This window comes from Cervus elaphus, chromosome 24, assembly GCF_910594005.1.
Source record: "Cervus elaphus chromosome 24, mCerEla1.1, whole genome shotgun sequence".
Taxonomy (NCBI): Eukaryota; Metazoa; Chordata; class Mammalia; order Artiodactyla; family Cervidae; genus Cervus; species Cervus elaphus.
This window is the reverse complement of record NC_057838.1, coordinates 66,519,195-66,544,140: the sequence shown is the minus strand read 5'-3', so window position 1 is coordinate 66,544,140 and position 24,946 is coordinate 66,519,195. Positions and strand designations below refer to the sequence as shown.

Here is a 24,946-nt window from a genome sequence, read left to right as displayed (position 1 = left end):
CTCCAAGATAGCCACTGCTAACGTTTTGGTGCACTTCCCAATCTTTTAAATACATCTGTGTGTATTAGTTTTTCTGTATGTGTGTGTATAGTTAGGAATACATAAGCAAAATTGGTGTTGAGTGTACCTACTGTTTTTATTTGCTTGTTTTCAGTTAATATATGTAGCTCTGTTATCACACGTTTTGAGTATTACTGTTTCTTCCTGTCACTATGTATTTTAGAAGGAATTATAGTGGTTGCATGCTATTCTGTCATTGATATTACACAGTTTTCATGCATTCCCCGATTTTCGGACTTTTAGGTTTTCAAGCTTTCGTTATTGTAAATGAGAACGTGATAAGCAGCTTTATGTAATTCTTGTGGACTGCTCTGTAGAAAGTCACTGCCTGCTTACATTTTCACTAGCACCAACCCAAATTCCAGGGGCAGCTCACCTCACCAGCATTAAGTAAGACTGAGATGTCTTTGTTGCTGTGGTTAATTTGGCAGGTGGAAAATCACTTAATTGTTTAAAATTGGTATTTTTTCTATTTTTTATTGAGATCCAATAGGCTTTTTAAAACTATATTGCCCTCATGTTCTTTGCTCGTTTAAAAATAATTTTTAAGATTAGATTTTTTTCTGGTTTTCTATTTTCAAACATTCTTTATATATCAAGAATAGGTATCCTTGATTCACCAAGGTATATGTTACAGATACATTTTTCTGTTCTCTGCTTTGCCTCTCTATTTGGCTTTGGCATTTTCAGATGTAAAAAAACAAAATGTATGTATTCAAGTCCTTCAGTAGTTTCCTCTGTGACTTCTTTCTTTGATTTAATTATTTCAGGCATAGAAAATGTTTCCCCATTCCAAAGTAGATCTCATCTGAACATTTTCAGACAGCTTTTAAAGTTTTTTTTACCGTAAAAACACTATGATGGTGTGTTTCATGTTTCTGATTCTGTATACAGTTCCACCCTGGAAGTGTTCTTCCCTTTATGTTTGTTTGTTTTTATTGGAGTGCGGTTGATGTACAGTTTTGGGTGAGTTTCGGGCGTACAGCAAAGTGATTCAGCTGTACGCATGCATGTATATTTATATATGTACATGTGCTGAGTCGGGCCCGGCTGTGTGTGACCCCGCGGACAGTCGTCTGCTGACTCAGGGACTGAACCTGCGTCTCCTGCGTCTCAGGTGGGTTCTTTGCTGCTGAGCCTCCAGGAAATCCCTACATATACACACACACATATATTCTTTTTCAGGTTCTCTGCCATATAGGTTATTACAAAATACTGATTATAGTTTGCTCTGCTATACCATAGCTTTATGTTTTAAGCATCTGATAGATCAAATTTCTTCATCCTTTAAAAAAAAAAAAACAAACTTCCACCTGATTTTCTGTGGATAAAACTTAGAACCACCCTTCCAGTTTCCTTAAGAACAGTCCTGTTGGTTCTTCTGTTGTTTGTTGCTGTTGTGTTGTTGCCAAGTCACGTCTGACTCTGATTCCATGGACTGTAGCCCACCAGGCTCCTCTGTCCAGGGGATTTTCCAGGCAAGAATACTGGAGTGGGTTGTCATTTCCTTCTCCAGGGGATCTTCCTGACCCAGGGATCGAACCCATGTCTCCTGCAGATTCTTTACCACTGAGCCACCTGGAAAGCCCATTGGTCCTTTAATTATGACAATATGAGTCAGTGAATGAACCTGAGAAGCATCGACATTTTCCAGTGCTCGGATTTCTTAATGGATGTGTTGACCATAACCTGAAGCCTGATCAGAATCTAGGTGAGTGTTCCTCACATCTGAGGACATGTCCCCAGTAGATGCTGACAGACTGCAGTCTGAGAATTGTTGAGTTAGATGATCCGGTGTGTGCTGGGGAGTAGGGAGTAGGAAGGAGGTCTGCCTTTGAGATGTGGCATTTATTGAGGGCTGCGATGTGCCAGACTCCTGCAGGACCAGCTGAGCTTCGATGCAGAAGGCATGGCCCTGGTTTCTAAAGCCTAGACTTGATTTGGATGGAAGCGTGTCCGTGGGCAAGTGATTGCATAGAGCGGGGAGTGAGGACTTGGAAGGACAGGGGTCCTGCAGGACAGAAGAGGTGGGTGCAAGTCTGGCGGGCAGAACAGGTGTTTGCTGGCAGACAGGCTGGAAGAGCCTTTCACAAGGAGGCAACACGTGCACCGAGACGTGAAATAACTCGGTTTTTGAGCGCCACTGTGGGCAGTTCCGTGCTTGAAGCGGAAGGTGGAAGACGTGGGGAGCTGGGATGGGACAGGGTCAGGCACAGAGGACTGACTGCCCTGCAGAACGGCCAGGTAGGACCGCCGCCCTCCAGCCTGGGGCTTCTCAGACTGTCTGTCTGTCTGGGAAGATTTGCAGGAACTAAGGTGACTGCCAGATTGCTACAGAAGTTTCTGCCTGTTCACTCACCTCTTCTGTGTTTCTCTGAGTGGGGCCGCACTGGCATCCAGGTCAGTGGAACAGACACGATGAGGACTGGGGATTTTTTTTTTTTTTCCCCCACTGCTCATTATTCCAAACACAGGTCAAGGTGCACTTTTGGGCCTGTGTCCACATGAGTGGTTGCCTCTCGGAGACTGAGACCACGTTGTCCGTGACACTGAGTCATTAAAGTGATGTTACTAAATGTTTTTAATCATATCTTTACCACCTGATTGTTTGAATCTGGTTCAGTCATCATGGTTTAAAAGGAAAACTTTTCTTCTCAGAATAAGTAAATAAAATGAAGTATCTAAATCGAAGTATCTGAAGGCAGGTGATTTTTTTTTTTCCCCTCTGAGATAAAAGCAGTGGTTCTCACTGTGTGACAGAACCGCCTGGGACTCTTTAAAAGCGACGCCAATGCTGGGCCCCAGCTCCTCAGATTATTTTGGGCTGCACCCTCAGCATCAGGACTTTTGAAAGCTCCGCCCTGATTCCCAGGTGCCGTCAGCTTTCTCTTGTGTGGGGTGCGCGATTGAGAACTGATGTGAAAGAATGTAGTACCATAATTGTTCTTCAGAATCACCTGCATGGTTGAATCCAGACAAAAACTGTCAGTTGAACCTGACTCTGTACCTAAAGGTATTCAGTACAATAATATAGATCAGGTCTATATACTAGAGGCTACAAGAGTTTTCTTCTGACCTTCTCCATCAAGTACCATCAAGTGTTTTAATTACAATTGATGATGTACCTACTTTTCAGATTCTAGACTATATAATCTAGCATAGATAAATAGCCTTATAAATTAAAGCTTGTGAAATGTTGATTCCTCTGTTGCTTACTTCACCTGCTGTTATGCCAGTTACTGTTGCAACAGCGATGGCGACTTGGGTGTCGAATTTATCTCCAAATAAGATTCAATTAGCATAACTTGTCATAAACATGCCTGTTACCGAGTGCAACTGTTGCTAATCTTTTAACATACAAGCTGTTGAAATTACTTATTCAGTTCTTATTTTAGAGTATTACAATGTTAGGTCTTGGTCTACAATAGAGCATATCCCTTGACATTTTCTAAATCTCCAAACAGCATACCATAATATTAGTACAGAAACACTTCTCATGGTGACTTTCTAGCCTATTCATGGTGCCAAAAGCTAGCTGCCATCTCCAGAGAGAAAATTTTTTTCCCCGTTTATTTTGCTAGCGTGATCTTCATGTGCTGAAGATTCTGAACATGCAGTAATTTGCTGATTCAGTAAACAGCTTTTGGGCATCACTTGTCTGGATGTTGGAGTGTGACATTTAAGGCCCAGGTCCTACCAAGACAGAAGGACATGGCCTCGTGATACTCCGTGAGCCTCCAATGCACAGATGGAGCAGCTTTGTTATGTGCAAAATAAAAATAATTTTCATCCCTCCTACCCATTATGTCCATTAGGCTTTCTATTTTGGATCTATAGTCTTAACTTCCTTAAACTCTCTTTCTCCCCCCCCCCCCCCCGCCCCCCTTGTGTTTTAGAAGTTTATAATATTAGGGAATAAAACACTCTACAAGTAGTTCTACCAACTAATTTGGGAGCCATAGACCATTATTTAATCCCTCTGAGCCCCAGTTTCCAGTGCTGTAAAAAGGTGATACCACCCCTGGCGTGTTTATGTGAGCTGTTATGATGGTTATGAGAGAAGTTATATGTAAAGTGTAAATGCAAAGTTGTAAAACAACCTTTAAAAGAGAAGGAAAGAAAAAAGGAAAAAACAAAACAAAACGGTGGTCTGCGCACCACAGCAAAGCCGTTTGGGTTCCCGAAACCCAAAAAGTGCAGCGGCAGCAGGGTTAAATTCCACGGAAGTTTTGCTTCCATGATGGATTTCTGACTTCTTTTTTTTTTAACCCGGCTCCTGGAAAAAAAAAAAAAAAGGCGACTTCCTGGGTTTTCTCTTCCCTCCCCCGGTGTTGCAAAGCGGCAGGACGGCTTCCTGTCCAGAGCCGCTCGGCCCTGGGCCCCTCCGAGCGCGGGGACCCCCCTAGCCCCCTCCCGCCCCGGGCCCCCACCTCCTCTCGGTCTCCCTTGCAAACACTCGCTCCATTTAGAGCCGGAGCCCGTGCAGAGAGCATCCTGCCCCTCGCGGCGCCCCGGGGATGCCAGTGAGCATGCTCCGCGCGCCGGGAGGAGGCCGGCCGTGCGCGTTCGAGTCATTCCAGGCATAGCCGGCGGGTCGGCGCGGCGGACTCGCAGCGGGCTGTGAGCGGCGCGAGCGCGGCTTTGTCCTGGGAGATGGGCCGCGGGCTGCCCCTCCTCGCCCGGCTCTCCGCTGCAAGACACCCCCGTACGTTAGGCTTCTGAAAACGGTTTTTCTTTTTTTTTTAAATGCTGGATTGACGATCCAGGACGCATACCGTCTGCACACGAGCCCTCGAAGGGTTTTCTTTCTGCAAGTTCGATTTGGTGTGCCTGTGTCTTTTTTTTTTTTTTTTTTTTAAGACTTTTACTGACTTTGTTTTGATCCGAGGCCGGGCCTCCGTCTTCTGTGAAGTTTTTTTTAAAGAGGAGAGCCTGGAGCTCCTCAGCCATAGTTGACTTTGGAAACTGTACTTTTTTTTTTTTCCGGGGGGCGCAAGCAAAGAGCTGGTTTTCTGTGCTAGCCCGATCAATGCTATTTATGAAGATGGACCTGTTGAACTACCAGTACTTGGACAACATGAACAACAATATCGGCATTCTGTGCTACGAAGGTAGAGACCGTCCCTTCTAGAAACTGCCGCCCTGTTGGTTTTTGGGCAAGGCCACTCCTCCTCTCCCGGTTCCGATCGCCTTCTGTGCGTTTTGTTCTCATTTCTTGGGACTTTCAGGGTGCTCTGGAAGGCAAGCGGTGCTTTCCTCCGTACGAAGTGGTGTTGTTTGTGGCTCTTAGGCTTCAGGGGTTACACTGGAGAGGGCTGGGGGGCGGGAGGCGGCGAAATATATACATCGTTAAAACCTTGGCTTTATCCTCGCAACTCCTCACACTTAAAACTCTTGAAAGATGTTATTTCTTTCTTTCTTTCTTTTTTTTTTTTTGGATGTCTGTTGGTGTTTTCTTTAGAGGAAGAACTTCTAGGACCCAAGCAAAAAGTTAAAACATGTCGGATTTTCTTTCTCTCCTTTTTTTTTTTTTTTAAACATACACCATCTACTGTACAGTATTCCTGTTGTATTCCTATAGCCAAAAAGCGCTTTGGATGTGCATATAGAGGGGAACAGAAAGTTACAGTGAATTTTTGTGTTGGGGAGTGATTGTCCCAAACAATGAAGTTTTTTTTTTTTTCTTCCTTCTATTCATTTCGGGGGCCCGGAAGGGCACCCATGTCACGGAGCACAGACTGGCTCTTTGTCTGAATTCCCATTTCCTGTACAGCTCCGGGAGGGTTCTGACATTGAGGGATGTTCCCTCCACACTCCATTCCCTTGTGGAAGCAAGCGATTGCACAACCCACCAACCAGTAAGCTAAATTAAAAAAAAAAAAAAAAAAAAAGAAACCTTCTGAATTCTTATTGTTTATTATCTCCTCCTAAACCATGAGGTATTTCCCCACTGCTGGGTAGTATTTCAAGCTGTCTCTGTTAGTAGTAAGAAGAGAAAAGGTGATTTCTTAATCTCCTGGAACATTATCTACGTGCGATTTGAAAATGTAGTAATGGTCTGAGTGTTGAGTAGTTGGAGACACTGGGGGAATTCTGCCCGGCAGGGGAAGTGTTTTTTTTTTTTTATAAACACATACAAATCTGATGCAGCAGGAGAAGTTTCCATGTTTTCGTCCTATAGTGAAACTGAGCATTTCTCTGGAAAAAGAAAACATGGAAGAAACTTGGGAGGGCGACCCGATCCACTTGTGTTTTCCATGTTAAAAAAATAAAAATAAAAAACTTTAGGCCTGTTGCCTAAGCATTCGAAAAGTTACCCTTTCCCCTTCAAGGAAAAAATAATTTCATTCTGTTTTTGTTTTTACTTTATCAGATAAACTTATATTTAAAGTTGCTTCTTTTTGTGGTTTTTGGTTTCTTTTAATCCTACTTGTTCAAGGAAAGCTAATCTTGGTGAATTGCTTCCTTTGAATCTGCTGTTTTAGGTATTATCCTGCTTCTAAAGTCCCTCATTTAAAAGGCAGACATGTTTAGAGTGGTCTAAGCAGCAAGTGATGGGGCTTGTTTCCCGTGAAAGTAACAGATTGCAGCCAGTGTAAAAGAATTTTTTTCTTTGTTTGGTGAACAAGAAATGGAAAACTTTTACGGGTACTTTCTGTTGGGTTGTCTTTGTAATTGAGGGACAGGATATTTTCAAAACAATACAAAGCATGATAATCAGCCTAGGAGAGGACGATAGGGATTATTAGGAAACTGATACCACATTAATCTTTTTTATATCTGCAGGTGGTGAGGAAAAGTTTACAGAAAGTGGGTCCAGGTTGCTCTGTGGTGTAGTGGATACACCCTACTCAAGAGTGGTCTCCTGGGCCCCCTCCTTAATTAGGAGGAAGAAGCTTTGCTTTTGAAAGTTGAGTAGATACGTGGGACGATGTGCCATATAGTCTGTTTGGTTTAAACATCTGCTGCTGTTTTCCTTATTATGAAAGTTAACATTATTTTAACACCAAAATAAATACACAGGAAATGAAGAAAAGCACAGCAAAATCTGAGTGGTGTTTATAGTGGGTTGTTTATGTCCTAGTGGTTTTCTCAGCGTAAACACTGCACACATCTGCTCTGAACTCAAAAGGGTGTTTGGAAGATGGGCATAAATCTTTGAAGGGATCTTTTTTTTTTTTGAATAAGAAAAACTGGAATAGTATTGTTCCTTCTAAATCCAACACTTTGAGAATATTCGTTTTAAACCCATCTGCGTTCCAGGGAAGTTATTTGGAAAATGGAATGTACAGTTGGTGGGCAGTGTTTGATTTCACTTAGAGCCCAGGCAGGTTTCATGTCTCTTGAAACTTGAACAGATTCAATTTTTAAAATTTTTAGTTAAAAAAAAAAGTTTATTATTCATTATTATCTCGGTCCGTTGTACTCCTTTCTTTAGTTGTAGCGTTTTACTCCACAAAATAAGCATGTGTCTGCACCATCTTTCCTCAGCCTCTCTAGCAACTTAGACACAAATAGGTCTGTTTTAGCCAGTTGTGTCATAGCATACACGGTCTTCCTAAAATCCCACATTCTGAGTGAATCCAAATAGCTTAGATAAGGACCCTCTGCTTGGGATCTGCTCCTTGACACCTGACTTGTACCATAGAAATCTGCAAGCATAATTGCAAAGAGAATTAAAGGGAAAAAAATGAACCACAAACAGTAGGTGTAGGTGGGGGCCTGTTGGGATAGGAGACATTGATTGTCATAAGGCAGGGAGAATCTGCTTGTGCCTAACTTCTGGAAACTAATTACCTTCCTTGGTGATAAGCCAGTTAGCACACTACGCTTGGGTATTAATGTGTCTTCAAAAAGCTCTGGTTTATTACTGAAGTCTTCAACAGTTACCCAGGTCATCATTGTCACCCTTCCTACTGTATGTTCAAATTATATCTGTTTGAATTCCCCTTTTGCCTCTATCTCTGTGAATAGGAGCCTTCATTTTTTCCCCCCTCTGAACTCCTGAGAATGCTCCGCTCGCAGATGGAAAGCCTCCTGAAGGCAGGGCTTTGTCTCCATCACTGCTGTCCTAATCCCGAGTCCTGGCATGACGCCTGGTGTGGCCCGTGGCCCTCAGGAATCGACGGGCTGAAAACTCCACGAAATCTCTCCATCAGCAATTGTGGTCGCTACTGTATAATTTAGCAGTTAATTGTCTACTGTCTCGCGTTCTTTAATTATCTAATTATTGCCAGGGCTACCCAGGGCCTTAGATGTTGCTAATCCATTTGCCTCGTTTTCGCCAAGGAAGCTGAGGCCCAGAGCGGTCAGTTGTCTGTCCTAGTTTACGCCGCAGGTCTGTGACAGAACTGAGTGGAGGAGCGGACCCAGTCAGTGGTTTTGACTGGCCTGTTCCTCTGTACCAGGTCTCTGAAAGTCTGTGGCATCTCCTTGTTAGTTATTCATGCCCCTCTTGGTGTGAGGGGAGCATGCTCCGTCCTGGGGACCGTCACAGCCTGCCGCACATGGACAGCATCTTTTGGGGCATGATGAACAGGTTGGGTCCAACCTGGATTCTTCCTTGCTCCAAAACTGGTTGCTGCTCTAGGTTGCCCCCCGGTCGCTGTGATCAGGGAAGGTGGGAACCAGGACTCTAGGTGAGGAGCCCCGGCGGCATCAGCCCTGCTTGCTGCCCTGGCATGGAGCTTTGCTCGACTTTTTTTTTTCCCAGCCGTGCAAAGGAGGCCCTGTGTAGATGCCAGTTCCCAAAGTTTCCTCAAGGGAACAGGGAGCTGGTTGACCATGGACTCTTCTCAAGATGGCTGGTGGTTCTATTTACATAATTACTCGCGCTGAAAGCTCAGGTCCTAATAAATGTGCTCATGGTTGGCCGTGGCTTTAAGCTGCTGTTAGTGATACTTTAATTATGGGTTAAGAGCCATTAGTGTGTAATTTGGTAGAGGAATTCTCCCCCCCCCCTTTTAATTTAATGGTGTGATTTATATTGGGAGAAAGTAAGACTAGATTGCATCTTGAGATATTCTGGAAGCTTAAGAGAAGAGCATTCTAAGTTCCTGAACTTTCTTACGCTGTTCGTTGTTTCAGAACATAATTATCCCTGGTTTCGTCGCAGGCTGCATTTAAGATGATTTTCCGGAATTGAAAGGAAAACACACACAGCTCGGGTGGTGGAGTCGAGTGAGAACCCCTACTTGGGGGTGTGAGCAGGGCCCCAGGGCCGGGCGACCACCGGATTTGTTTTGTTTTCTGCCAGCCAGCAGCAGTTTCATGGAGTCCTGCTTCCATTGTTCTTTGTCTAATGAACTCAGAGGCATCAGGAAAGTTAGGAGCGTGGGGTACCAGGCGGGGGGAGGGGCACAGAGCAGGGCCGATGTGCGCCGGCTGGGTTCGTCCCCAGCCCTGAAGACCCGGCGACCAGCTCTTCACCCGGGGTGTGTTTGGAGGTGGGACGTCTGCAGCTGTTTTGCTGAGGAAATTCGTTCTACCGTAGCTTTTAATTTGTAGGCGAGGGTCAGGAGTGAGGTGGGGGGAGTGAGGGAGAGGAGGAGGAGGGGAGGGCCGGGGGAGGCTGGGAGGAGCTTGGCTAAGGAAGCAAGCCCAGGTGAACCCCGAAACAAGCCCAGGTGAGCCCCAGAGCTCGCTGGCCAGGATGTGGCCAGTTGGGCCTCCTCCTGGTTACAGTTTGGGGGGGAGGGGGTGACAACCCCTTCTTCCTCCCAGCTCCCCTCCCTCCCCTGCCCTCTTCTGGAAGGATTATTATACTTGGCTGTTTCTGGGAACCCGCACAAGCTTTGTTTTGGAAGGTGGATTTCTCTTCCTTCCTCCCTCCTTCCTTCCCTATTGTCTGCAGGCCTTCAGTTCCTACAGGGTGTTTGGATTCGTAGGCAGTGAAGGCAGATATATATAAAAAAAAAAAGAATGCGCTGTAAGATAAGGTTTGAAAGCTCTCCTCCTCAGTTCGGCCCTTTATTGTGAGGACGCTGTAGAAAAGTGGGTTGTGTCCTGAAGAAATCGGATCCAGGTTTAGCACCTCTCCATGTACACAAGGATATAAAACCAGTCTTACCAGGGCTTGTTTCTGACCGTATCTGTTTGATCTCTGCCTATCTGAATGTTTATTCCGTGACCGTTTATACTGTGTGGTCTCTGTGTATATACTGAGCTCTCACTGGGGCTGAGAGGTCTTGCTCAGCAAGGGCACTTTTGTCTCACAAAAACCCTCCCTCTTTTATTTTGTAATAAACTCATATATCACCCTCCCCCCCCCCCAGAAAAAACTTCACCCACTTTATTTGAAAAGCAGGGTTTGAAAATTGTATTTTCTCTTTTGCTCTCTTCCACTCTGCCTTCCCAAATGTTACACGGTCTCCTAAGTTTTAAGGGATTGTTTCAATCAGTTTGTTTTCTGATCCTGCCTTTTTTTCCCCCCCTTTTTCTTTCTTTCTTTCTTAGAATTCTGTAGATTGTTTTAGTTTCAGGGTATTGTATACAGGATATGTTTTAATCCTAACCATGTGAATCACTGCCCATTGAAAGAATGTTTATTTACGCTAAATAAAATAGAAAATTTCTTCTTCAAGTTGTCTTTAATTTGTGGCTATTTATATGATCTTTCCGAACTCTTAACATTTCACCCCCATCTGTTTGCAAAGACGTCTGTAAACATAACAAACAAGTATATTTAGTGAGTGAGTCGAGAAGACTCAGGGCTGCGCTTTGTCACCCAGTATCCATTCTCGTAAACATGTATGGAATGTTTCTACTCTGCGGAGGAATGTGTTCGGTCTCTGGGCTAATGTGTGTGTCTGGCTGTCTCTCTCTGTCCCTCTGTATTGCTCTCTGTCTCTGCCTCTCTCTGTGTTTCTCTGTCTTAACACTTTTTATCATGAAACATGTATACACCTGAAAGTGTGTAAAACATGTGTGTAGTTTATAGTTAAAAAAAATAACCAACCTTGTCGTGATCACCAGGTGAAGAAACAGTCAGTCGCCTCCTCCAGGTTCTCTCGCAGGCACAATTTCTCCCGACCCCTAGAGGTCATCACAATTGTAACTGGCTTCACTTTGTACTTTTAACTACCTATGTGCGCCATTCAAAACAGATTAGCTTAGTTTTGTCTGGTGTTTTTTTTTTTTTTTTTGCAGTACTGTCCTGTAATTCTTCTCTCGTGTCTTGTGTATGAGGTCTAAAGTAGTGGCCACGTCCTAAGAGGTTTTCTTCTCCGTGTGAATGAAGCCTGCTCCCCGGGCGGGCGAGGGGTGCCTCACCCTGGAATATCCACAGAGGTTCCCGCCGCCCTCCTCACTGCCCTGTTTCCCTGCTGTTAACAGGCCTGGTGACGCTTTGGCCTGAACTGGTTTTTTTTTTCCAGCCAGTATTTTGGTCACAGTCTTCACCACCTGTTAAAACCCTCCACCATCCATGTGTCATGGAAAACTGCATGTCAGAAAAATTCTGCCCAGTTTCAGAGAGCGCAGAGCAGGGGGGGACCCTTCTCGAGGTACGTAGCTTAATTAGGACCCAAACAGAAACTTCGGTCCTGCATTAATTAATAAGCAATTTGCTTAAAGGGCTGAGACCTGTCACAAGTCAGCTTTGATGCCCTGCCAGGTTTCTTGGGATGGTGATCCAGGGACTTTCAGATAAACAGCGGAAAGCTTACATTGTTCCAGCGCTCAGACAATGCGCGACATTGTATAGACAGGGCTGCCAGTGAGCAACCAGGGGCCCAAACCGTCGTGGGGCGGCCTTACGCACCGTCTGAAACGGTGAATGGAGAAGGATCACCCATTTGGATCGCTCTTGGTGTTCCGTTTGTGTCTGCTTTGCGTGAAAATGGTTGCCTGTTAATTCTTGGCTAATGATTTGATTTTAATAGAGCGAATTCCAGAATTTAATGGCCCGATGCAGGTGTGTGCTGCCAAGCGCTGGAGCGGTGTTTACAGTGCCCCCGCGCCAGCTGGACCCAGCCCGCCGCCTCCCCGAGGACAGCTGATGAGTGCCCATCTCTGGATGTTCGCCTCCTCCCCTCTTTGGAAACAAGCACATCTTCCCTTAGGTGGCAGCCTGGTTAAAGTGACAGGGGACTAACCTAAACTTGGATTTCATTGTCCGCAGCTTTCTCCTGTACGCCTGTCCCCTCCCTTTCTGACAGTCTGTCCTTTTGAGCTGCTGTTTTTCCAGTGAGCCACTGGTAACACTGATTGGCTGACCCCGCAGAGAACCCTTGTTTTATTTCCCTGCTGAAAAGCGCTGACCTCTTCGCCAGTGCCTACAATCACCCAGGAGAGGGACTCGGGCAGCTTCTTAGAGGAATATGTAATAGCTGTGCCAGGCTTGACGTTCTGTTGAGTGGAGGGTAAGAGGGGCGGGAAACAGCAGTCGTTCTCTGTCTAAAACCTTTGTGGGGTTTTCGAGCACTATCCTGCAGAATTCTCAACTGGGAACAGTTACAGCCAGGTACTGGAGATGATGGGGGACCCTTTTTCTGTTAGAGGCTTTATGTCAATAAAGAGGGGGAGAAGGGGAGAGGGGAGAAGGGGTGGAGTGAAATAGAATCCCAGGATTAGCGGGAGACACCAAGTATTACTCCTGGTGTCCAATAATAAATACAACACATTACTTATATATATATATGTGTGTGTGTGTGTGTATGTATAAAACATGAGGGAAAGTCACTCGGTCATGTCCAACTCTTTTTGAGACCCCATGGACTGTCTCAAAAGTCTGTCTCCATGAGACCCCATGGAGCTCACCAGGCTCCTCTGTCCATGGGATTCTCCAGGCAGGAATACTGGAGTGGGTAGCCATTCTCTTCTCCAGGGGATCTTCCCGACCCAGGGGTCGAAGCCGGGACTCCCGTATTTTAGGCAGACGATTTACCGTCTGAGCCACCAGGGAAGCCTGTGTAAAACATATATATAAATACATACACACACACACACACACGTGTGCATACGGTACGCGGTTTTATATTGTGTCTAACAGAGAATGGGGGAGAGCTTTCCTGTAGAGGTGGAGGAACCCTTAGACACCACTTAAGGAGAAAGTAGAGGGACCAACATGACTCCTTGGCTTTCCCACCCGCAGGCTCTTTGGGATCCAGCTCCATCCGTCTGTTCTTGCTCACAAGTCCCCACCTTCTGGCCTTGGGGACGTCTCCGTGATGGGTGTCTTTCCTGATTCCCTTTTCTTTCTCCCTCTCCTGGGTCTCCCTCTTTGTCATCTGCTCACACTCAGGTCTCTCCCAATTTTAAAACAAGAAGCCCCAACCTTGTGTTTTCTTCCTCACCATTAGACCTTCTCCTTGCCATCCACGTTACGGGGGGAGAAGGTCGGTGTTCTGTCCATCCGCTCCTCAGCCCGCTGACGTCTGATCTCTGTTCCCACCACTCCGCTGAAGTCCTGCTGGACAAGGGCACGCAGCGCCGTCCTGGTGGCACGTCCCGTGGACACTTTTAGTCTTTAGCTGAGTCTTTGCCTGTGGTGCTGAGTCCTTCCATAACCTTTACATCTTTTCATCCCTTGGCTCAAAGACTACCCCGTCCCCACTCCCTCAGGAATGGAGTTCTGGGCGCGGCATCAGCAGGGCTTGTGTGGCTCCTGGGCGTGGGGAGGAGGGTGGATGAGAGGAGGCGGGCTGAGAAGGGTTTGTCTGTAGCTTGAGGACGAATTGGGAGGAAACAGGAGAAATGGGAGAGGGCGTGAACCTGCAGTGGTTCGGGCAAGGGGTGATGGTAACCCGAGTCACTGCGGGGATCTCAAGGAGGAGGTGGTGGGGGGGAGTGGATCTTGGATTTGGAGAGAAGCCTGAGGGGATGTGGTTCTGGATGGGAACAGGGGAGCCCCCGCCCTGCTCTCTGCCTCTGGCACTTGCAGCTGGAGGGACGGTGCTGCCACTTGCAGAGAGGGAACCCCGGGTGAACACTGGGTTCTGGGGCGAGACTCTTGAGTTTCCCGAGCGTAGTCTCAAGTATGTTTAGTTTGAAGGACTTTGAAATGAGTGTATGGTCTAGATCTCAGAGGAGCGGGCTGCTGCAGAAGACTGAGACTTGGGATAGAGAATAAGAGTGGTCACTGAGGAAGAAAGACTGAAGGGAGAAGTTGCAGCAGCCTGGGAACCCATCCCTCAGCCTGGTCTCCGACGGTTTACTGCCTTATCACTAAGAAAACGGCATCACCAACCCCACCTCTGATTGCATTCCCCCTGGATCCGCGTCCATGATTCTTCACTCTGCCCTCCAGCCTTGTCCTCCACTCAGCCATTGCCCGCATCCTTTCTGCCGCCAACCCCCAACCCACACCTGTGGTCCAGATACACGCAACCCCATCCTTTGTGTGAGCTGCCTCTCTATGAAATTCCACCTGCTCCAGGCCTTTTGCCTTTTATCTCTTTGTTCTCAGCACCAACCACTGTGGTGTCTGCTTTGGTGAGAATCGACTCTACCGACTTTTCGTTAAAGATCAAGAGACATTGGAGCTGTGTGATTAGCCCTGGGATGCTCGGTTAATGGCTAAGACAAATGAGTTTGTCAATTCCTATCAAGTTACTCTTAGGGGAAGGACAGATACCAGGGAAAAGAAGCGGGGGTATGAAGGTTTGGTTGAGGGGAAATCTTTAAGACTCAGTTTCTTTAGAGAAACATTTTGAAGTGGGCTGGTTGCTTGAAAATGACTTCCTCAACTCATCTTGTTTTCTAGTTACTTCACTTTGGTCTATGAGGTGAACTGATCATTTCTGGGGAAAATATTTAATACCAGTTACCTGCCAGGCCCTGTTTTATGTACTGGGGACATAGCTGTCAACAAAATAGACACCAAGATCCCTGAGATTTTGGAGCTTAACCATGGAGATGAGAGACAAACAATGAAGATGTAAATAAAGAAAGAAGATAATTACAGATTATGAAAAAGGTGTGATTGCTAACAGGTTGATGTCTCTTAGCTGACTTAACGGTTTATGATAGTTTTATCCATTCTTTAAAAGTGACTGGTTTAAAAAAAAAAAGTGACTGTTTTCATTTTCAGACTTTGAGTGGATGATGTTTCTCTCATTGTCTTGTGCAGGACTTAGACGTATGCTGAGGAAACTTGAAAATGATTTCCTTTCCTTTGGGATCCTAGAAGTGTGAGGTCTTCTACCTGATCTGTTAACCGCGGTCATAGTCGGACTGTCTTCGCTCTGTCGTACCTGTCTATTATATCGGGAACTAGCATTTATTGTAGCATTATCAACTTAAACCCCAAATGGTTAGATGGTTCATTTGGGTCCTAAAAGGAATAAAATATGTATTTAGAATGACAAAAATTCAGTGAATTAAAAAAAAAAAAAAAAAGCCTAGGTAATCAATGGATTAGTGGTATGTTTTTCTTTAAACCTCTCTAGCCATACCTTGAAAGATATTGCCCTGTCTGGGATAGGTCCTACAAGAGCCCGGGGGAATTTTTATTGTGAGCTCTTATTTTGTGATAGAGGGTTCGGGGAGCGGTAGACAAAAGGCTGGTCTTGGACTTAATATGGGCCATGGACTTGCAGGGTCCCACCTCTTTGGTTTTGTTTCTTCTTGCCTTTGTTGACATTGAGACATAATTAATTATGGTGAAATTTTGAGGGCATGGCTTCACGAATTTTTCCCTTATGTTTATACCTTTTGTAATCACCACCCAGATGAAGAGACAACATTTCCATCATCACAGGAAGTCCCTTCTTGCCTCCTTGCCAGGCAGTACCCACCCCCCAACCCCCCGCTGGAGGTAATCAGTGTTTTGACTGGGTGGTTATAAATTATTGATAGTTTTGCCTGCTCTTTGGCTTTGTGTAAATAGAATTAATTTGACTCCAGCTTCTTGTGCTCAGCATGGTATTTCTGAGATTCATCCACGTCCTTGCCCAGATCAGGGGTCTCTTCTTTGAGATCGCCCTGCTGTAGTCTGTTACATGAGTGTATCACAGTTCACGTCTAAGGTTGAGGGGACATTTGCCTTGTTTTCAGGTTTTCACCATTATGAATAAAGATGCTCTAAACACTTTTTCCCCCCTATGGTAAAAAGATACATAACATGAAATCTGTTATTGTAGCCATTTTTAGGGTACAGTTCAGTGGTTTTCAGCATATTCACTTTGTGGCTGAGCCTCCAAACATTTTGATACAAGCCTTTTTGTGGACTCACCTGCTCCTTTCTCTTGGGTAAATACTTCTGGGTTTAATTGTCGGGTCATTGGGTAAGCTTAAGTTTTTTTAGAAACTGCTCAACTGTTTTCCGGAGCGGTTGTACCATCTGACGCTCGCACCGGCGGCGCAGACGGGCTCCAGAAACCCTGCGTCCTCCGCAGAACGTGGTGTTGCCAGTCTTAAACTTTAGCCCCGCCGGGGGTCTAGGACAGTAATGTTGCAGTGTTTTTTAGTGTTATCTGTAGAGTCCATTACTTAACTGGAACACCCGCTATGACACTGCTCACCGGGCTGGTGTGCCCTAATACACAGTCTCTGCGTTTGAAGAATCGACGGTCTCAGAGGCCGGAGTAGGTACATTTGTTGTCTAATTTCAGGTCAGAGGTAGTGATGTTCGTATTGTTCAAAGGAGCACTTGTTTTTCCAAGTGGGTAAATCCACAGCCGTGGAAACCAGCGGGCGGCCAGATCCAGAGATGGGCGCAAACACCAGCGTGGCACAGAGGACTCTCTTTGGGAACACGTGCCCTAGTCTGGTGCTGCTTGGCCTTAGCTCCTGTTGGGTAGTGATTCATCCACCCACTGGCCTGTTGAGAGAAAGCTCAGGGTTTAAGCTCTGGCAGCTCCAGTTTGATTCATCTCCTGGTTTGCCTACCATCCCCTTTAGGCTCTTTCAATCCACTGTCCTCCCTGCCCCCCAACCCTCCCCCGCTCCCGCTTTAGATTGTCCTCCCTGCTTCTTTCCAGCAATGTGGATTCTGTTCCCCTTCCTGCCTCCCTTTATAAAAACTTTACCTGAAACTTTTTATAGGCAGAAATTGTACTGTAACCTGTTTAATTCTCAATTCTTGGCAAGATGCCTCGCCCTCTTTCAATGCGTGGAATGTTTATATTCTTTCCCTTTGAATATCCATGGCGTTTACAGCCTGTAATATTCATTTAGCAGTTATATCACCTTGTATTTTGTTATCTTTAATGTAAATAAAGCGTGACGTTGAAAGCAAACAAACGTTACAGCTTCCATCTAAATAAGTAAGGTGTTGAAGCTTGTCTGCAAAATAGTTACCTTGGAAAATTACCACTCTTAACACTGTGATGATCTCATTCCCAGATCATTGTTGGTGTTTTAGAAGTTGCCTTCGTGGGCTTGAGATGCATAGGCCACAAAGGCAGCTTTGGAACGTTTTGAGCGGTGGCCAGTAATTAAATACACGCAGCAGACACTCGTAGAGGACTCTTCCTGCCTGCAACGCTCAGTTCGATGTTAGTGTGCCTATAAAATGACGAGCTGGTTTTTCCTTTGTTGTTCTAAAGCCAGTTCCACAAGTGGAGTTTGAAAATAATCTTTTAATCAGTGACAACTTTCTTTGGAATAAGTAGGCTCAAGTCATTCCAGAATGACTGCTCTGAAAATGACAACACTCATTTGCATGCTCACCAGAAATTTTTACAGTTCGGTTTTATTCGAGTGTCTCTCTGCGGGCAGCACCTCTCGTGGTGACCGTGGCAAGCCCTGGGTGAGCACGCAGTGACTTGCGTTCACACAGCCCTTGTTTCAGAGGGCTGAGATAACTTGGCTGTTAACGCTGGGTGGAGTGACAGTCTTCTGGCTTCATCTGGGAACTGGTGAGCTGCGTGCACTCATTTGAATGCTGGTGAAGCTCTAGCAACCTGCTCTTCGGCTCACTTGAGGGAAGATTTGAATGCTACCTGGTTTGCCTGGGAGGGATTTTCTGTAGAGCAACTCCCACGTCGCCATCGCAGCCGGGGCACGGCCAGAGCCCTGGGGGCCACAGGGGTGTACGGAGCGCCGCTCGGGGAGTGTTCGTGGCATCTGAACATGCTTATTGCTGCCTTTAAGGGTTATGATGTCTCCGGCTCTGCTAAGTCTTATGGTCATGAGAAAAAAAGAAAAGTTCCTGCCCTTCCCAGGGCTTATCTTTTAAGTAACACGAGAATAAAAGAAACTTCTGGGACGCTGGGACACACGTCTCACGTGGGAACTCGTTTTGTTTTGGTTTTGTGGCCTGTGTGTGTGCGCGTGTGTGTTTCACATGGTTTATTACTTTGGGTGTGGCATATTCCCCTTCTGCATTTGCTTCATCTCACCTTGGTTACGCCGCAGCCGTGCCGGTTGCTTGACTAATCCTCCCAACGCCCAGAGTTCATCGGCCGTTACCTTAAAAAGGTAGAGCGCCGGCATGTTGACTGTCCTCCGTGTTGGCCCTGTTTCTTACGTAGCTTTTTAAAGATGATAGTTTCTTTTTGTTTTTAAATCTAGTAGTTTTTTTCACCGCTTTATTACTGAGATATAATTTACATGCCATAAACTTTACCTGTTTGAAGTACACAATTCAGTGCTTTTTAGAATATTCACAGACTTTCATAAAGATGGAATTCTGTAGCACTGTCTTTTGTGACTGGCTTCTTGCACTTAGCATAATGAGAGGCTCACTCTTGTAGCAGGGGCCAGTACTTCATTCCTTTTTATGGTTGCATAATAGTCCCTTGGATGGCTAGACCACATTTTGTTTATACAAAAGATACTGTTTTTTAAGAAGTGCTAATAGTTCCTAGATGCAGGTTGGGCTGAGAAGTTATTCGGACTACCATGTCTCTTTGGCTCTGAAAAAGCAGAAGAAAAACATGCTGTTTTGTCTGCTGATCTGCACTCAAACGCCAGCAAAACGTCCTGGTCCCAGTCCTATGGGATAGCCCCCTGGAGCAATAGCATGGTTTATTTTCAGTGTCTGAGTGATGCTTTCTGCTCACAGGAAGACCAACAGTCTCTGCCTTTGTTGTTTTTCTGTTCGGTTTTGCTCACTCATACGTTGCATAGGGCTTCCCCGGTGGCTCAGTGGTGGAGAAAGACTGCCTGCCAATACAGAAGACGCAGCTTTGACCCCTGGGTCTGGAAGACCCCCCTGGAGAAGAAAATAGCAACCCACTCTATTATTCTTGCCTGGAGAATTCCATGGAGAGAGGAGCCTGGAGGGCTGCAGTCCATGGGGTGGCAAAAAAGTCAGACAGGACTGAGCGACTAAACGACGATGTTACATAAATGGTTCTGGAGGAGGGAGGTAGATTCCTTGCTGTCAAATAATTTGCACTTCAGACGTGGCGTTTTATTTGTCCACCATCCGTGTGTGTGTGTGTATGGCAGTGAAACTGGATTTTCTATTTTGGATCTCTGATTTTACATGGATGCCTGTCGGTAGATGTATCTATATATATTTAGAACATTTCTGTATAAAGTTTTCTACATATATATAGATAGATAGAAGGAAGGTCCATGGCACTTTCAAAGACTTCAGAACCAAATGTCTTTCAACCTCGACCGTAATAGATAAGCAGCTTGGTGTCCTCTGGTTTTCTTGTCAGGGGTCAGATCAGATAGACTGACTCGGAGGCCTAATTACAGGGTAAGAGAATTGCGCTGCCAGAGGTCAGGGGCCGCGCTTCTATCTTGAGGTAGCCTTTGAAAAGCAGTCTGGGGCAAAAGAAAAAGCCTCTGGCAACTGCGGGATTTTTGGAGAGAGAAACCTTTGGAAGGCAGCATCTGATTCTTTATAAATTATCTTACTGTTTTATTTCTTAATGTAAGAATATCGCAAGACTGAAATGAGATGTCTTAAAAGGCAGATCCTGGAGGTTTTGACCTCCTTCCTCTGACACCAGTTCCCCCAGGGCTGTTCTCAGACGCATCCACAGCTGGCCCGAGGGTGATCCCCAAGGCCCTGTGGCCTCCATTTCGTCCTGGGGAGCCAGCCGGGAGAACTTACTTAGCGAGCTGAGTCTGGTGTCTGCAGAGTGTCTCTCAGCTCCCTTCCCTGTCCCTCTCAGTTTTCTCAACTTGGAGAGGTTTATGAATAAATCGGTAGCTGCGGACTCCCATCAGCAGAGCTTTTATGGACCATCTCTTGGTCCTGTTGGAAGGATGTCAGTACATGCATTACGGGGGACATAGGGCCACAGATGTGTACCCATGCTCCTTAAGGGAAAACCGAGGCACCGGTGAAGGTCCCCTCACTGAGGTTCTGACCGCTGAAAAGGTCAACGGTTAAAGAAATTGGTAGAGAAGTACATCACAGTTTGAAAACAGGGTCTCCTGAAGGTGGTTTTAAATGTTTGACCTGTGATCGTTGGCTGGAGGAACCAGGAATGGGCCTGAGTCTTGTTCTCTGGGCATTTTCTCACCAGACACTTGAGCCTGGAGATGCCCGGTCCTTAGTTCTTCTCTTCCACCATCCACATCACACATCCAAATACCCCTTAACTAGTTCAAACGTTTGACTGATCAGAATACTGGTTGACTGTAGTATTGAACAGTTTTGAAAGTGGAAGAAGGACAAGTTGGAGATGCGCGCCAGTGTGCTTGGAGACATCCGGGAGTGGGGGGAGTGGTGCTTAAATGACAGATTTTTAGGGTCCCTGGACAACCCTTTCATTAGAGCTTTGTGTTTTAAACAAGCATTCCCGGTGATTCTGAGATAGGTGGTCCAGGACCACACTTGGGAAAACCTTGTACCACAGTGGAGGGTAGGAGCACCGGAATGGGAAGCAGTAAGGACGGTTTCCAGGGATCAATGACAATAAACTGAGAACCACTTCCGGTTTACGTAGGAGCCTGGTTTACATTGGTAGCTCACGATCAGACTTAATCAAAAGTTAATTTACTCCCAAATCTTCAGGAATACATTTGTCACATGAAATCAGTTTCACCTGGTAAATATTCAGGATCAGCAACTTGGACAGAAAACCCTGTGAAAGAGAGTGTAATTCCTCTTTACACAGCACCTATTTTTAACTCTTGACTAAAATAAGATCCCTTACTGCTTCAAGTTCCTAGATCCTTCCTCTTATTCCTTCCAGCAAGGCTCCAGTGCCCTGACAGTGTCCCAGTTAATGATGCATGGTCTCAGTGAAGTACGCTGAAAATATGGGGGTGAATGTAGAAGCAAGAATTTGGATGTGGATGAGGTGACTTCCCTTTCTGCATCCCAGATTATGGTCTCTGGAGTTTGAGCACCTTTGGGAGTCAGAATATGTTTAATGTGAGAATCTTTAGTGACCGTCCATCCTGTTGATGTCCAAGGAAGGTTGACACATTAGCCATTTAAGTTATTTGCCGAAATATCAAGCGCTTACATTAAATGAATCATTGAAGCCTGCACACCCCAGAGTGAGTGTAAGAAAGAAAAGGCATGTCCCTCAGGCCTCGGCTCTCAAGGCAGCAGATGGGAACGTCTCAATTACATGAGCTAACACCTGTCTCTCTGACTTGACTGGGTCTGTGCTACAGTATGCTGTGGAATTACTGATTCTGAAATCCCTGGAAAGCGTGGTTGAAATGAGATTGACAAAGAGCTAGACCCTCAAGGTTAATGGCACAGAGAGAATAAGAGGCCTGGAGAACGAACAGTGAAATACAAATGTCAGTGGTTGCAAACCACTCATCCATTTAATTTGCTGGAAGTTAATATGGTCTAGTAGACCCCAAATGAAAATGTTTCAGTATTGCTTTATTTCTTCATTAGTCTAATTCCCATTGACCTTGTGTCAAGGCTGAAACAATTTATTTTATTTTAAGGCTGAAACAATTTAGAAGCATACTAGCGTGGGCTCAGTTTTAATGACTGTTGTCAGCATGGTTTTAAAGAAAATAGGTTGGCAAAACACATGTAGGTCCTTAAATCTATTAATAGTGTGACATTGTGTTTCTTTGTTTTGTAAAACCATTAAAATAAGGCTCTGGGAGATGGCTTGAATTTCTGAAATGCCAGAATGTCTATGGTGAATATCACCGTTATTTAGGAGTTTGCTACCCGGGTGTATCTGGTGGGTATTTAGCAATGGCTGGGGCCTCGTTGTACGTAGGCTGGCCTATCAAAAAGCAAGAGGGAAAGCTAGTGGCTTTTAAGAGAGCGTTTGTAATAAAAGTTGCATACCTTATAGGATAAGTGTAAAAATAGATGTGAGTAAAAAGACAGGAGGACCACAGAATCAGAGGACACTTTACACATCAAATATCTGGTAGTGGACTTGAGTGTAGAGTGTATAAAAAAACTCTTATACCTCAAGAATACACAGACCGGTAACCCAATTAAAAAATGAATAGAGGATTTGGGGAGAGGGGAGGACAGGGTGAGCTGTATGGAGAGAGTAACATGGAAACTTACATTACCGTATGTAAAGTAGATAGCCAATGGGAATTTGCTGTATTAAAAAAAAAATGAATAGAGGATTTGAACAGACACTTCTCTAAAGATATACAGATGGCCAATAGGCACATGAGAAGATGCTCAACATCATTAGTCATTAGAAAACCACAAGTTAAAACTACAGTGAGGTACAACTTCATACCCACTGACATCAAACAGAGTAGAAAATGACAAGTGTTGTTGAGGATCTGGGGGAGTTGAAACCCTCCTCTGTCACCGGTAGGAATTTTAAATGGTATAAGCTCTTTAGAAAACAGTTTGGCAGTTCCCCAAAATGTTACAGACAGAGTTGCCATTTGACCCATCAGTTCAGTTCTGAGGTATACAGCCAAGAGAATTGAAAACACGGCCTCACGAAAATCTGTCCGCAGATTTTACACCCATAGCTGCATTATCTTAACCAAAAGGCAGACGCAGTCCAAGTGCCCATCCCCCGATGAATGGGTAAATAGAATATGGCATATCACCTATGATGAAATATTATTTGGCAGTAAAACGAACGTATTGACATATATTATTACAACATGGATGAACCTTGGAAACGTTATGCTGAGTGAAAGTGAAAGAAGTCTTCGTATGTGATTTCAGTTCTAAGAAATATGTCCCAAATAGGCAAATCTCTGGACACAGAAAGGAGGTGAATGGTTGCCAGAGGCTGGAGGGTAGGGGACAGCGTGGGGAGTGATTGCTAAGGGCTGTAAGTTTATTTATTTATTTTTTTGGCCGAGAAGGGAAGGATGAACTATTTCCCCCCCTCAGACTGTGGGGATGGTTGTACAACCCTATGAATACGCTAAAACGCATAGAAGCGGGCAGCTTTAAATGGGTGACTTTTATGGTGTACGAATTATATCTCAGCAAAGATTTTGTAAGACTTGGAGGTTTGGAGTGGAGCATGTTGTTCGTTACTGTTACTTTATTCATTTGATTCTTGGCAAAGTTCTGTGGGTGGGCATTTGCTCACGTGAAAACATTGTGCAAAGTACCCTTAGCTGGAATCTGAGCCTCGCCGGGACCCGTAGTCCACTGGGCGGGTGCCCGGCGCTCCGGGGACCTTCCGTGCTGAGCGTGATGCAGGTCTTCTCAAGAAGCTGACAGTCGACTACAGTGCCTTCTTTAAATCACTGCTCGCTATCTTAGAAGAAGCAAGTTGGCGTCATGCATGCTGCAAGACGATCCTCACGGAGAATGATGTGTGCGTGTTGGGGTCCGGTGTTTGCAGCCCGGGGGAAAGGAGAGGAGGGGGTGGAATTCCAGGTCAGCCAGGGCAGGTGAGCACATGGCCACACGTCCGCATGCAGGTGCTGCTTTCCGCCTCAGGCCTGGCCACTCTGTCGGCCCGTGGGGTGAAGTCCACCCTCCGTTATTGAGTGTGGCCAGTGGAAGAGGCCGCTCCGGGACCTGCAAGCAGGGCTGTTCCCCCGGGGCCAGTCTGATGGGAAGTGGGCAGAACGAGGGCTCACGGGCGTGGTGGGCAGCTGCCTGTGAAGCCGACCCAAGTTTTTTTACTCATGGTGATCGACTTTAGGGGGCTTTGGAGAGGCCGCCCCCCAGCACCACCATCCGTGGGCTTGCTTTTCTCCTTCCTGTCGCCTCCGTGCTTCCACTGGGTCTCTCGTGCTCCGGAGGCTCAGTGACACCGTTCTGTTTCCCGGTGTCCTGTGCCCACTGGTGAACTCCTGCTCATCATTCGAAACCGAGACGGTGCACACTCGTCTCCAGTAAGCCTCTCCGGAGTCCTGTGACCTGGCCAAGTTGCCAAGCCACTTTTTGCTGCCATTTTCCTCTTCTGAAAGATGAGATTAATAGTATAGTACCTACTCTGTAGGAAATTAGAAAGATGGAATGAAATTCACATACATAAAGCTTTCGGAATCCCTCTTGCCCCCCTAAGTAAATATTTGCTCCTGAGTGGTTACCCATCTTCCCGATTACTAATCTCAGGCGGAGGCCTTGGCTGCCCTCTCTGCTTTCAGGGCATTAGCATGCACGCGTGTCCGTCACTAACAGTACGTTCTAGGGGAAACTTGTAAACTCCCTGAAAAGTCTGCCATGTGGCCAGAGCTGTACAGATAAGGTTGTTCCTGTGTTAGAGGGAGTGTGTGTGTTGGGGGGTGATTCACAGTCACCTCTTCTAATAGTCACTCCGCGGAGTCTGTCTGAGGAAGGAGGTTAGGCTGAGTGACTTAAGGGCCCCTGAGAATGTAAGTCCTTCCTTTCTTGCCCACAGCAGCATGTCTGGTCTGTCCAGGTGCCAGGCACGGAAGACGGAGTGGAGGGGGTGAGCTGAGGGCACTGTCGTGGTTTCAGAAATGGACCCGCTGGCCCTGCTCTTTCTCTGCCCAAGGGTCTCTAGCAAGTCTGGGGGGGGAGGGGGGCCCTTCCGCCTCAGCGCACTAAGTAAGGGTCCCGCGTTCAAGTCCTGGGAAGCCAGACTTCCTGCTACGGCCAAGGTCTCTCAGAAGGAAGGTTTATTTCAGGACACACCTC

General features: G+C 45.9%; 1 protein-coding gene across 4 annotated transcripts in view; it reads left to right on the top strand.

Moving 5' to 3' along the window:
* Nucleotides 1-24,946, top strand: part of VGLL4 (vestigial like family member 4) — a 152,820-nt gene that overhangs the window by 74,453 nt on the left and 53,421 nt on the right. Inside the window, exon 1 of one of the 4 annotated variants that reach the window (XM_043885786.1) lies at nt 4,506-5,171. The exons of 2 other annotated variants lie outside the window; for them this stretch is intronic. In XM_043885786.1, the coding sequence (XP_043741721.1) occupies nt 5,090-5,171 (82 nt within the window). In that variant the 5' untranslated portion in view covers nt 4,506-5,089. Of the gene's footprint in view, nt 1-4,505; nt 5,256-24,946 lie in introns of those variants that run through there. One more of the 4 variants, XM_043885790.1, reaches the window with a different exon arrangement.